This window comes from Lagenorhynchus albirostris, chromosome 3 (genome assembly GCF_949774975.1).
Source record: "Lagenorhynchus albirostris chromosome 3, mLagAlb1.1, whole genome shotgun sequence".
Lineage (NCBI taxonomy): Eukaryota > Metazoa > Chordata > Mammalia > Artiodactyla > Delphinidae > Lagenorhynchus > Lagenorhynchus albirostris.
This window is the reverse complement of record NC_083097.1, coordinates 70,670,419-70,684,290: the sequence shown is the minus strand read 5'-3', so window position 1 is coordinate 70,684,290 and position 13,872 is coordinate 70,670,419. Positions and strand designations below refer to the sequence as shown.

At 36.0% G+C, this 13,872-nt stretch overlaps 1 protein-coding gene across 19 annotated transcripts in view; it reads left to right on the top strand.

Moving 5' to 3' along the window:
* The window catches only part of MEF2C (myocyte enhancer factor 2C), a 169,865-nt gene that overhangs the window by 72,446 nt on the left and 83,547 nt on the right, over positions 1–13,872 (top strand). For 13 of the 19 annotated variants that reach the window (XM_060143259.1, XM_060143261.1, XM_060143243.1 and 10 more), the window contains one exon: positions 2,209–2,404. In XM_060143259.1, the coding sequence (XP_059999242.1) occupies positions 2,351–2,404 (54 nt within the window). In that variant the 5' untranslated portion in view covers positions 2,209–2,350. Of the gene's footprint in view, positions 1–417; positions 437–2,208; positions 2,405–13,872 lie in introns of those variants that run through there. The other 6 variants (XM_060143245.1, XM_060143246.1, XM_060143256.1 and 3 more) reach the window with 2 other exon arrangements.

Below are 13,872 nucleotides of genomic sequence, written 5' to 3'. Positions count from 1 at the left end.
TGCTCTTTTTAAGACGCGTCCCTCGTTTCAAAGTTGTGAAATATGGGGTGGTGAGATGGAGGAACTCTTCTAAGTTTGATTCATCAAGAACTCTGTCTTTCCAAGGAGACTTTTCTCCAGGGATGTTTCTCTACTCGTTTGGTTATTTGTATTTTGAAATCAGGATCCGCAGAAGTTTTCTTCTTCCCCGCCTCTTCCACACTCTAATCTGTTCACCCTGACCTTCCACCTTAAAGTGAGTAAGCGCTTAGGCAGGCATAGTCCTGTAAGCCGATAGTGCCGCGGCCTCAGCTCAATGAAAGAAAGGAAATTGTCCCATATGCATTTGCTGTGGATTCATGGGTTGGCTTTTCTGTGATCGAGGAAGCCTGTTTGTCTCTTTGGGTTCTTGCACATGCATGGGAAATACCATTCTATCTTGCTGCTTGCTTCTAAGGTAAGACTATAGGAAACACTGGAAAGTTGTCCAGTTGAGTGATATTTAAGACCGTCACTAAAAATAGGTAGATGGACCGTGTTTGACAACAGTGAATATGCAGTTGTGCTTTGTGGATTTTTCATATTTTAATGTGATTTTTTTAATATATCTTACAGCTAATTTTTTCCTGTCTATTTGTCAAATGTGTGTTATTTATATAACTCTAAAACTCTGAACTACTTCCAACATTTAAAATTGCCGCTGGAGTAATAGTTTTGATGAGCACTGTGTGGTCGTGATACTACTCAACATACATATATTCTCAGAGGCAGAAGTGAGCTACAGTTTAATAGAAGGCACTGGGCAAAAGAGAATGGATGGTCTTAGTGTTTAAGCAGCACGTAATCCACCAGAACTAATTATATCATAATAGCTTCTGCAATTAGATAATCACAGAAAACTTAAATTTAAAAAATTTACTCGAGGTGATAAAGAATTTAGAAATTAAATTAAAGAAATCAAAAGACAGCCGATGTGATCAGACCAAATGTGTAACAGTTCCAATTCCTGTTCCAATAACTTTGAATTGGAGCCAAATAATCTATTAAATAGCCAGGACAATGGCTTAGTATTACATAATACATGTGGGAATTTATCAGGTCGGTTGTCAGACACCAACTAAAGTAAACAGGGAAATTCTGAGCAATGTGTGAAGTAGTTGCATTCTTTGACATAAGACGGGATAGAATAATTGAAGCTATTGCCTGCAAATGAAGAAGCCACTGTGGAATGCCTTTTTGTTAACTTCCACATTTCACAGCAATTCACTTTCATTCAAATATTTTCAGATATAATTTAAAACAAAGAAAGATACATACTTTTAATACACTGGATTCTCTGGGTTTATCTTACATTGTTGATGATCACTTCTTTCATTTTAATTCATGGCCTAAAGATATCCAGTATATGGCAAGCTTCTATAATTTTATATCTTGCTCCCCAAAGAGATATGATGTGTCTTTTTAAAATATTTAAATTTAAGGAACTGATGGCTTATAAGAAATATAGTCATAAATGGAATAATACTCTAATTTTCATACCATTTCTTTCTTTTCTATGAATGATTATCTTTTTTGATTCTTGTATTCAAGATATAGCTTAAGGGCTTTCAAAAGGAAAAGATTTCACTGCTGATAGCTGCTTGTTATGTAAGATTAAATATCCCACATTATTTTTACAGTGTTCTCATAGCAGTGACTTTTAAAAAATAAGATTAAAGGATTTAGATTTAAATTCGTTGACATTTACATATATCAAATAGCACTTTCATAATAGTCCATCCTATTTGCATAACGAGGGACGTTATCACCTCTGCTGTCAAAACACGAGATTGTTTTCCCTTCAGAAATGAATTAGCTGCCCTACTTAGCATACACAGGTACATAAAGGTTCATTAACTCTCTGATTTAGGTAATTTTTCATAACAGAAGGGTGAAAATAGTCACCTAGTTTCATTAAAAAAATAGTAAGAAACTCTTTGCAAAAGATACATTTCAAGTGTTGGACTTTAAAGCATAGTTTTCATCATTTAAATGACTTGTTAAATTACTTACAAGATTATTTTAATCATAAGAACAAACCATTCCTACTTGATATGCTCCTACATGTGATATACCATGTACTTTTAACAGATGCTTATTTTCATTCATTTAATTTGATTAGTTCCATAGAGTTTTATTTTTAGAAAATTAGAATATTAAAGTGGTGCTTAATTTTTATTTTTTGTTCAGCAGGAACGAATGCAGGAATTTGGGAACTGAGCAGTGCAAGTGCTGAAGAAGGAGATTTGTTTGGAGGAAACAGGAAAGAGAAAGAAAAGGAAGGAAAAAATACATAATTTCAGGGACGAGAGAGAGAAGAAAAACGGGGACTATGGGGAGAAAAAAGATTCAGATTACGAGGATTATGGATGAACGTAACAGACAGGTGAGTGGGGTAAACTTCTATGTGTGTTGTTATTTACATGGGCCATTTATTACACGCCCCCCCAGATATGTTAAGTGTACTGAAAACATTTTGAGCTTATAAACATCCATTAAGAGAAGTTTTAGTGAATTAAATGTGGTCAGTTTAAGTGCTGATAGTAAAGGGGAAAAAAAATCACTCTATCTGTAAGAAATATACTTTACACATTGATGATTATTCACTTTTTACTTCAACATGAATTTTAAATGGAACTGCGTTTGCGTAACATGAATAGCTTAATAATTAAGAGTTAATAAGCATAATATTGCTCCACTGCATGCATCATCAAGCAAAGATATTCTTATATTCATGGGAACGAGGCCTTTTGTGGTCATCCATTTAGAGGTTTATAATATAGACTAAATATCCTGTATCAAAATGGCTTCCAGTCTATTCACAGTAAAAGGGACTTTGAAATACATCCAAAACGTTTAACATTGTGCTGACAACGAAATATTAGTCTCTTCAAACACAGAAGCGAGAACTATCAGTTAACTCATAGCATTTTCTTTAAAGCCTGAATTTTATAAACCTAGAGGCACATGTTGTCATTTTTTTCTAGAACTCCAGTGATATCTGTATGATACAATTAATCTATTCTAAAGACTTTATACATGCAAATGCTCTCTTCAGTGAAGACTTGTATATTATGAATATCTGTGATTTGACTCTATTTTCCTTCACCCTTGGGGAGAGTGGATTTAGTTAGGGGAAGTAAGAATAGCCGGGTGGTCTGTATGCATCCTAATGTTAAATAATGGTTAAATAGCAAATGTTAATGGTTAAATAACAAATGTTTAACCTGATGTTAAATAGCAAATAATGGTTCCTGAGAGATATTACAGTACTGCCAGATCCCAACCATTGCAAATGGATAATGGAACCTACAGAACAGACACTCCTTGACCACGGGGGAGGAGAGCGTTTTGGCTGTTGCCCATTTACACTGGGGAAAGCTAAGAGGACAGCCTCAGAGACGCCCCACCGGACTGTAATTTCCCCCAACACTCTTTCTGCCCTACTGTGCCTTTCTAGCTTCTTGGACCTTCTAGTGAGACTAGAACTGATTCGTGCTTTAAAACTTTTTATTGCTACATGTGTAAATTATAATGAATAGAAGTTGTTATTTATGCCATCAAAGCCAGTATGCCATTAAGAGGTAAAGAAACTTTTTAGATTTTCAGATTTATACTCCTTTAAATTATTACACTTAAGGTACATATGACTTGAACTATTTTTGGCTGAAAATTGAGCTAAAGGATGAACAATGCTAAGATTTACGATGGATTCCTTCAGTGTTTTCCTACATATTGTGTATTGCTACGGGTCAAGCCAAAAAGCAATCATTCAGTCAATATAAAACCACAGTATTTTTTAATTGATTTATAGGTTGAAATTTTAAAACTGAAATATTGAACATCATATACCACTGACTATTTAGATCTTACTGTTTGGACTAGCACCTGTTTGGGGTACAGTCAAAGCTTTATATGAATTAGCATCTACACTTCATGAATAATGCCAGTTAATTTTGGGGTTCATGAAATTTATTGTATCTTCCTTTTGCTTACAAGGACAAAAGAAAGTTTTTGCGGTTGAATTCATGAGCTTTCATTATGCTTTATAAAGGAATATAAAACTTACACAGGCATGCGAGAACGTTAACACTATACTTTTGAGCTAACAATTGAGCGTTTTTTCGTAATTTAAATATAGTTGCGCCTACAATTGCTGTTACTCTCACCCATGTTAGAAGTCATGATAACTTTAAGAGAAGAAAACTTATTTAAATTCAGCTTAGTCACTCTTACTTTTTTTAATCCTGAAGATGAATTCCTTGGTTTTATTCCGTAGAATTTAGGATCTGTGTAGTCTTTTCTTCGTCTTTAGGTTCAGTTGGCCCTTTAATTCAACACTCTTAAATGGAATTGGTAAAATTGAAAACTTCCATGTTTTAATATATATTTCAGTGATTATTTTACATGGCCATTGACAAACTTAAACAGCCATCTTACTTATAAATATTTGTCATGCGTGCCTCTCATCTACTGTAAGAGTGATCATAAGAGCCATTTGGGAGAGAGCCTAAAAGATGTAGGTCATGGGCTTCCCTGGTGGCGCAGTGGTTGAGAGTCTGCCTGCCAATGCAGGGGACACAGGTTCGTGCCCCAGTCCCGGAAGATCCCACATGCCACGGAGCGGCTGGGTCCGTGAGCCATGGCCGCTGAGCCTGAGCGTCTGGAGCCTGTGCTCCGCAACGGGAGAGGCCACAACAGTGAGAGGCCCGCATACTGCAAAAAAAAAAAAAAAAAGATGTAGGTCACTTCTGATAACCAGCACCAGCAAATCTGCGACAGCATGTCATACAAAGTGAGGAGACACCCCTAACCTAGGCTCCCTTTAAAGTATGTGTTCACATGTTGAAAAGAGAAACATTAACTGCTTTGCCCTTTTTGAAGCTTCCCCGCTGTAGACTCCCTAACAGAACCTCACACGATAGCTCACTGTCATCTTTTCTCAAAAGCAGTAAAAGCCTGCCCTGCCATTGCAAGTGTTTATTTGGCTATACAGAGCACAGGGTGTGTTTTTACAGAATAAGAAATACTGACTTGAAGTGTGAAATGAAATATTACAGAGCTGATGCGATAAGTTGTATATCATTGAGAAATAAAACTGTGGTAAAACAGAGTGGCTGACTGTTTAAATTGAATTTTGCCCTTTATTTTTCATTATGGCAGTAGCAACAGCTAAAAATCAGAAACTCCAATTGTATACATAAAATAGTTTAGGGGAGGAAAAAAAAGTAACAGCTAGTTTTGTTTTGTTTTTTAAATTTTCCAGAGTCTCCAAGTTTATGAAAACTACTTATTTCTCAATCTCTAAGCTAAACGAGGTGGATTTCTTAAGCTAGTATGTAAAAATAAATAAAATCATGAATTGTCAATTTGTCTTACGGAAATTTTCAGATAACTTAAAAGAAGCTACGTGTTCCAAGAACTACATATATATTACTCCATTTAATCTTTAGTAATTCCATTTACAGCTGAATAACTCATTTATTTATTAAATCAACAAATATCACTTGTTTGCAATGTGCCCAACATGAAGTATTCAGCAGTAAGCAAGAAGAATCTCATTCAGCTTATTGTCTGCCACAGAAGTCAGCCAACTGTTTCTGTAAAGGGCCAGATAGCAAATACTTTTGGCCTTGTGAGCCATGCAGTCTCTGTCTCAACTACTCGTCTCTGCCCTCTTAGTGAAAGCAGCAAAGGACAATGTGTATACAAATGAATGTGTCTGTGTTTGAATAAAACTTTACTGGCAGAAACAGGGGGCAGGCATGATTGGCCTGTGGGCCGTAGTTGGTGGACCCCTGGCCTGGTGGGATGAACCAGACATGAAATATGCAAATATATAACAAAAATTCTGTTCACATGTGCTATGAATGCAGCTCTCCAAATGCTATGAAGGAATAACAGGAGGTGCCTTATTTAGATTGTGGGTGAGGGAAAGGCCTCCCTGAGGAAATGTTGAAAGATGGGAGCTAAAAGATGATTCAGAGTTAGGCAGGTGACAACATTCCAGAGGGAACAGTGTTTGCGAAGCTTCTGAGAAAGTAAAGAGCTTGCTAAGCAGTCTAAGGAAAGCCTATGGAGCTTGAGCCTGGTGTGTATAACTTTAGAGAGATGAGAGAAAAGGTTTAGATGCTAGGGAGGGCCCAGATCACACAGAGCTTTGAAGTCAGATAGTTAATACTAGGAGGTGGCCAAGATATGAGCCCAAATCTTTCAGATTCAAAAACAAAACAAGCTTTTCTCAATCGCGTCACTCTGCGTTCTGTATAATATAATGGCTAAGAGCATGGTTGTGTGTCATTGCTTTCCCCAGTTACATCATACTGCATCCAGTGTAATACCATGGTGAAGAACATGGTTTTTAGAGACACACAAACCTTGTTCTGGCCCTAGTTCTGCCACCTGCTAGCTGTATGACCCTCCAGCAAGTGACTTAACCCCTCTGAGTTTTCCCTCATCAGTAGAGGGGAGATTAAAAAATAGTACCCACTTCATTGGGTCATTGAGATGATTAAATTGGGGGATAAATGTAAGGCACCTAACATATAATAAATGCTCCATAACTTTACCTGTCAGCTATTCCTGTTAAGACTCACCATTAGCTATTATAGTTAATGTGATTTCTATCAGAACAACACCTGTGCTGTGTAGCACAGTAAAGAATGGTACCTGAAACCTTCATTTCAATAGGGTGTTACCTTAAAAGGGTATCAGGAAGATGGAAGGAAGAGTGGAACAGAGTAGAGCTGGGGCACAAAGGAGCCTTTGGAAGCTAACAAGCGGCAAGAGAATCATTTCAGAGCAAGAGCCAGATGATGGCAGAGGATGGCTTGTGGACAGGAAGGAAAATCACACAGAACATTTATAGCTTGTGACGAGGATGGGGAGAAGTAGTTTCCCAATTTCTATGCTTGTGGGACTTATTTTCAAATGTATGTTACTGACCAAATTATTTTGAACTACTTATCACTATTTTTAATCACTTCTAGCTTCCAGCTTATTCTCACACTACAATTTCAATCTCTCCATCTGCATTTTTTGTTCTTACTTGTGAGTTACCTTCATCAGTTAGGCAATAATCTTACCCTCCTTCATATGGTACCAGTTGTTACTGTGCTTCTGAAACAGCCATATTTTTAAATGAGTTTTGTCCTCATATGACTCTTTTTGCAAACAGAATATACTTAGAAATCTGTTAAATCAAGAAGAAAGATATATGAAAATTAGGCATGCTTAACCTAAATCTGTTTTCTTGTGTGTTTGTACTTAAAATTTTCAGCTTTCCCACTTTGAAAGGATAGGAGAGGCAAACCCGAATTTATTTGTGTGACTTATTATAAAAAGACATTTAAATATTTGAATAACTACCAGAGAAAAATATTTGCCGAATAACACAGTTATGGCCTAATATAGTAAGTTAAAGAAAGGAGTTTATTAAATGTCTTAAGTTCTTTTCTTCTATCAGACCTGGCACGCTAACAGTTTTTGCCAGCAAACAAAATATCATGTAATTATCAGTGCAGTAACTGGAGCACAAATTAAAGACAATTAGCAGCATTCTCTTGTTAATAGAAAAGGAGAATCCCCTATGACTAAAGGGGATTAGTCATAGCTGTTAAATTTTCTAACTTTTTCCCTTTTCTTATGTCCTTATCTCAGTTTCTTTACATGACTTATAAATTATTTTAAATGGGCTCAGAAAAAAAAAAACTGGAGAAATAGTTCAGTGTAGATGCAGCCTCTGACAGTTTCTACATACTGAGGTTTTTAAACTAAATCTGATATTTTCTAAACTAAACTGAAAAATAAAGAGTTGCCTTGATTTTCTCAAATGACTCTTCTTTAAAAAGAAACAGATTTTACTCCTTACTCTCCCGTTTTCCTCTATTTTACGTTCTTCTTAGAATTTTAACTAAAATTTCAATGGAATTTTTACTGTAACATTCCTTCAAGGTGGTATCTAGAATACCCATAAATAAAAGGACTGATTACAGTTCTAAACTTGAGAGTTACAACCTAGTAACCGAATATAAAATTTGTGGAAGTTGAGATAGATTCAGTCTTTAAATGTGAGGATAATATAGAAATACAAATAAATTGCTTCAAGAAAATAAGTTTTTGATGAATTCTAAACCATGAGTTAAAGAACAGAGCCATCCAGACACACTGTTTTATTTTGTCATCTCCACAAAGAGAACGTCCAAACTTGTCACTTGCTTGTATGCATATCGAGCAAATGCACATTATTTGAGAGGAAATTATGCTTTAAATACTGTAGAATAGTTATCCATGTTAGTCAGTGGATATTTGGAACCTTGCTTTAAGTCAAGTGAATAAAAAGTTCAATCAGTGCAAAAGTGTTGGGTTTTTTAATCTCTAAATCCAAAGTAAACCTGCAAATAACTCATGATAATGATCATTATACTCCTTTTCCCTCAATATCATTTCTTTACAGCTGACTGCCTCCCCTATACTCATATTAAAATTTTTATTAAACTCATTTTATAAAATGAGTAAATAAATAAAAGCAGGGTGTATCATAGTAATACTTTAGGACACAGTAATGCATCTCAGAACTGAATTGCAGGGTATATTGATGCTGTGTATGCCTACTTAAAGGTTCTCCGTGCATATAAGTTAAATCATTCTTTTGTTAATCTTAAAATCACCAAGGGGAAAATTTTTTTTTTTAGAGAGTTGGAATTAACTGGTGAGAGACTGAAAAAGAAAGCCAGAAGGGAAAAATGACAAACTGTATTTTTGCGAGATTCCAAATCAAAGAAAGCAGTAGCCAGAGTACTCAGATGTATGTTTAACAGCTGTGACATCAAGCCATCCCTTTCTCTTCTGTTCCTATCAATTTGAAAACAATTCAGAAATGGTTTCCCCACTCTATAGTTGAATCATAGAGATAGTGCACAGCATACTTTCTGTACATCCCATGTTGTGTGAGACTTTTTTTTTTAATTGGCATATAGTTGCTTTACAATGTTGTGTTAGTTTCTGCTGTACAGGGCAGTGAATCAGCTATATGTATACATATATCCCCTCTTTTTTGGATTTTCTTCCCAATTAGGTCACCACAGAGCACTGAGTAGAGTTCCCTGTGCTATGCAGCAGGTTCTCATTAGTTATCTATTTTATGCATATTAGTGTATATATGTCAATCCCAGTCATGTGTGGGACATTTTGTACTTACACAGCTAGATCTGTTCCTTTACTGCCAAAAAGGTATTGTCTCAACTGCCATCAAACTATTCATTAGCTTTCCTTTAGTAGGAAGTCCAAGAGAGGCCAAAATGTTCACAAGGAAAAGCATAACTATCTCCTCTTGAATTCTGTCACTGGATTTAAGATAGAAGCTCCTCCTTGAAATTGAGGGCTTCAAGACTTTTTGTTGTTTCAGTTCTAATTTGTGTATTTCACATAATTTCCATTTAATTAACTGTAATTTAGAAATATTCCAATGCTTATATTTATTGTGTCTCAGTCATTTTGTGTAGCAAGTTTACACGGAATGGCACCTTCCACCTGTAAGTGCATACACACACCATTCTGTGTGCTACAAATCCCCTTTTGCTTTGCAAATGCCCGAACTTTGTATGACATTGTATTACTGAGAAACCAACACTAAAAATATTAACATTATAAATAGACCGCATAAACCAAGAGGTTTCTTCCAAACTGTAGATTAAAGAACATGTTGCTGATTGTTTCAAAAGCCATGTACTTTGCAGTCTAGACTTCCTTTAACATTGTAATTTATTCACTTAAAATGAGCTCCTTCTTAGTAAGAGTATTTTTAATGTTGACATCCCAACATAGTCTTACTGAACACAATTGGAACTCCTGCCCCCGCCAAGAATAATGGCTTTGTTTGGAAACAAAACAAAACAAAACAATGACAACATTGTTAGTTAAATTAAAGTAAATGAAATTCCATAGTATGGAATATGTATTTGTGTTTCTTTTGAAATATGTTGGACCATTAATAGGAATAAGAGATCCAATCTAAATGTTTGGATATTTGACTTTTAATTTTAAGTTGGAACAGTTTAGCTTAAGAAATCACTAACATTTAAGTAACATTTCAACAAATGTAACTGTTTGGAAACTACAACGGAGACCGCCTCCTGCCTTCTGTCTTGCAAGGATTGATTTGGAAGGCCCTGAGGGAGAAAATATTGGAGTTAGGAGGTAAAACTGAAGCCATTGTGGAAAGGAAGAAGTTACACTCTTCCTGTTATGACAGGAAACATAGACAAATGTGCTTCCTGAGCATTTGCTCAGCAGGGAATGAAGTAGTCTTTGACCTTTACCTTAGGTACATTTTGGCTTTGTTAAACTAGTAAACATGTTTTTGCCCCCAAAATATTAATCTGGTTTATTTGATTCTTTTCAGACTCAAATTATATATTTCATGTACATGAGGTATAGAGAAACAAGTATTTATTTTATGACTGCATCTGCAGACTGGATTTAGAATGTAAATCAGCCCCTTAACAAACCAAGCAAACCTCAACAGCATGTATAAAAAAATTTAAAACATATTGTGTTATATATAGTCTTCTCTTTTTAAAATCCAAAACATTCTTAAGCTTAAAAATGAACCACAATAAAATGTTTTAAATCCTAAATTTAATAATTATAACTCATCATCTACCTTTTCCTCATGTACATAAATATATCAGAAATCAGCTATGACAAGTTTTAAAACCCAGACTTTGAATTTGTTAAGACACTCAAGTTTATTGATATGCGTTCAGTTATTTAACTGTAATCTAACCCATTGTTTTATTATGTTTCCTCGAAATAGTGTGCAATGCACAAGATTTAAAGTCTTATTTTGGTGTTTGGGGTGTTGACTTAGGGTAAGAGGTCGGTAGAGTCCTAAATTCCACATGCTAAGCCCCCTATTTTAATCCTTCTATCGCATTCAGAATTTTAGGAACTACTGCTTGAAACCCTTTGGAAATCCTACTGCATTGCAGTGAAATGCGGCTCAGTTTGCTGAAGGCTAACGAGGACAATAGTCCTCTTTGCAGCAGAACACACTGCTGTCTCATCCTCGCAAGTTATGCTGGAGGGTTACAAGCACATGGTAGCAGTCTGCTTAAAAGAGTCCCTCACTGCTCTTTAAAGAGCCTTTCATTTATGGTGGCAGGCCCCGTCATTGTATAAAGGAGCGCTTGTCTAGAACACAAGTCTGCAGTGGCACTACTTCCTCCCACCGAGAGTAATCATCAAGCCTAAAGCTCGCAAGCCTTTCTAATGACAGACTGAATTAAACAAAATAAAATTGAAGAGGAATACTTTAGAACAGTTGCACCATTACTTACTGTCAGGAACAAGCCAGGGGAAGAAAAAGAGCATTTAAGAGGGCATTTCCCTTTTTTTCAATTAAAGATTGTCGTTGCAGACTCTTGACTCCATCCCTAACCCTTTAAACACATAGGAAGACCTAGCGACTCTGGATTAGAGAGCGCATTGTATCCGTGAACTGCCCATCTTGTCCCTCATTAGTCACTCCTTTTCCTTAACTAGGAGGAAACTGGGAGATTCTTTAGGCTGTGGGTGAGGAGGGCTGGATCTAAACTATTTCCATAGGATTACAGTTGTAGTCCTTGTGACTCTATTTGGACGAAAAAAACCCTGATAAAACCTCAAAACTTTGAAAATACAATTAGCTAGGTATATTAGTCCCAAACGCATTCTAAAATTATGAAACTAATATTACTTTATGATTTAAAGAAACGAGTAAAAAGTTTCCCCCCTCACTGAGCAGACTCACTGATAAGTTCAATAAGATCAGGCTGAAAGAATTCTGATTGGTGGGACGAAGTATTGGAGACCCATAGGTAAAAGTATCCTTGCTTCCCTTAGTAATGCATCTGAAGTCATTTAGCGTTAGGCCTCAGTTATTCTCAGAGATGTGAATAGCTGCTGTTTCCAAAGGTCTTTTTCTTTCATTTATTCTTTCCTGTAAGGTGCAAGGACTCCTACCGTTAAAATATGGTAGGAAAGTTCTCCTGAGGTGACTTTATGAATGGAGCCAGGATTGGGAGGGTGAACAGAGGCCTGCGTGTGGTGTGGAGACTCATGATTAAATGCCCTTTCTGTTACACAGTAGTCTAACTAATTTCTGTGCCCTGTAGGAAATGATACAGGACTTGTCCTCTGTTTTAGAACTTGTTATTTACATTGACTGTGTGTAAATCAGAGACCCACCTTTTTTTATTCTGGCTGTAAACAGGCTTGTATTTGCTACCAACCAAAATGCCCCTCATTCTGTGAAATTTAAGTAAACATCCATAAATATAGAACTAGTGTGTGCCCACTAGTGCATGCATGTGGTTCTCACTGGCTTTAGTGGGAATGTCTGGAGGTCTGAGGGCAGAGGTAGCTGCAGAGTCCACACAAAAGGAGCTTTGGTTTATTGTCAGAACCTAGAAACCAACTTCTTCTCAATTTTAGTATTATTTGTATTATTTGTATTATTTTAACCTAGAAAGCTGTCCTTATACTAATTAATAAGTTGTACACTACCCTGCTGTGCTCTTCAGAATTGCTGACAGTTCTTAGTTTACCTGTACAGTGCTTGATGAGTGGTTGGAGGGGTCCATGCTGTACTGACCTTCAGCCCCTGAAATGCACAGTTGTCTAAAAGAGGGAAGGAACACTGACTAATGGAAAGAAAGATGGATTTTGTGTGAAGAGGGTTCTATTCCTAGTTCATCAGCGACTAGTTTTGGGAGTGTGGATAAGGCAGTTCATGCCTTTGTTTACAGTATCATCTGAGAAATGGGGATGATAAACGGTGCCCAATAATAAGTTAAAAGAGATGCTGTCAAATGGAGCAAGATAGCTTAGAAAGTCTTTGAAAACTTCTTAGAAAAAAGTCACCAAATAAAGTCAACACTCTTATCTAAAAACAATTATAAAAAATACGATATGCTCCAATTTCACCAACAAACCCACACACAAAATTTGACGCAATCCAGTTTTTCTCCTATTCATTTTTACTAAATGTACATTTTTACTATAAGTTAATGTGACAAAAAAGAAAAATAACTATGTGAAATTTTCCTCTCTCAGTGACTTCTTATTAACATAATTTGAGCGTGCATAGAAATTCATTTTTAGCCATTCAGTTTTGATTGCCAAAAAAAATGAGTAATTATTCCATCCATCTATCCATTCATTCATTCAACGAATATTTAGCCAAGTATTGTTCTGGGACTTCAGGTTACAAGAGCAGACAGGAGATGTTCCGGGCTTTCAAGGGAAGCTTGAGGTTTAGTTGAGAGAGCAATCTTTTACAGTACGTAACAAGAAGTGACTGAGCCTGGTGCATCATAAAAAAAATACTACCTACCTTGTATAGTGTTTCACAGTCAACAAGTCACTTACACTTGTGTGTTCCTTAGTTTAACTCTCATCATAACTCTGTAAGATACCTGTCATTACCTCCACTTTACAGATGAGGAAACTGGGGTATAGGTAAGTTAAACAATTTACCCGAGCCCAGGGACACATGGCTCATACATGGCAGAGCTTAGACTTGATTTTCAATTCCCATGTTTTTGCTTCCACAGTACAGAGCCCCAGTGATGATGCATATATATTGCCTCTTTTAAAATATTTTAATGTGAATTTGCTATTTTATCAATCTGGACAGTTGTTTTTCTGTGCATTTTCAGCACTATACCTAGTTTAATATTGTCTACTCCAATTCTTTACAGTCTTTTATATCTCTTCTAACTACAAAAAGAAAGTGATCCAGTTTTATTTCTTGGAATATTAAAATTAGAATGACTATGGTAACATATTGATGAGATTGAGTAACCAAAACCT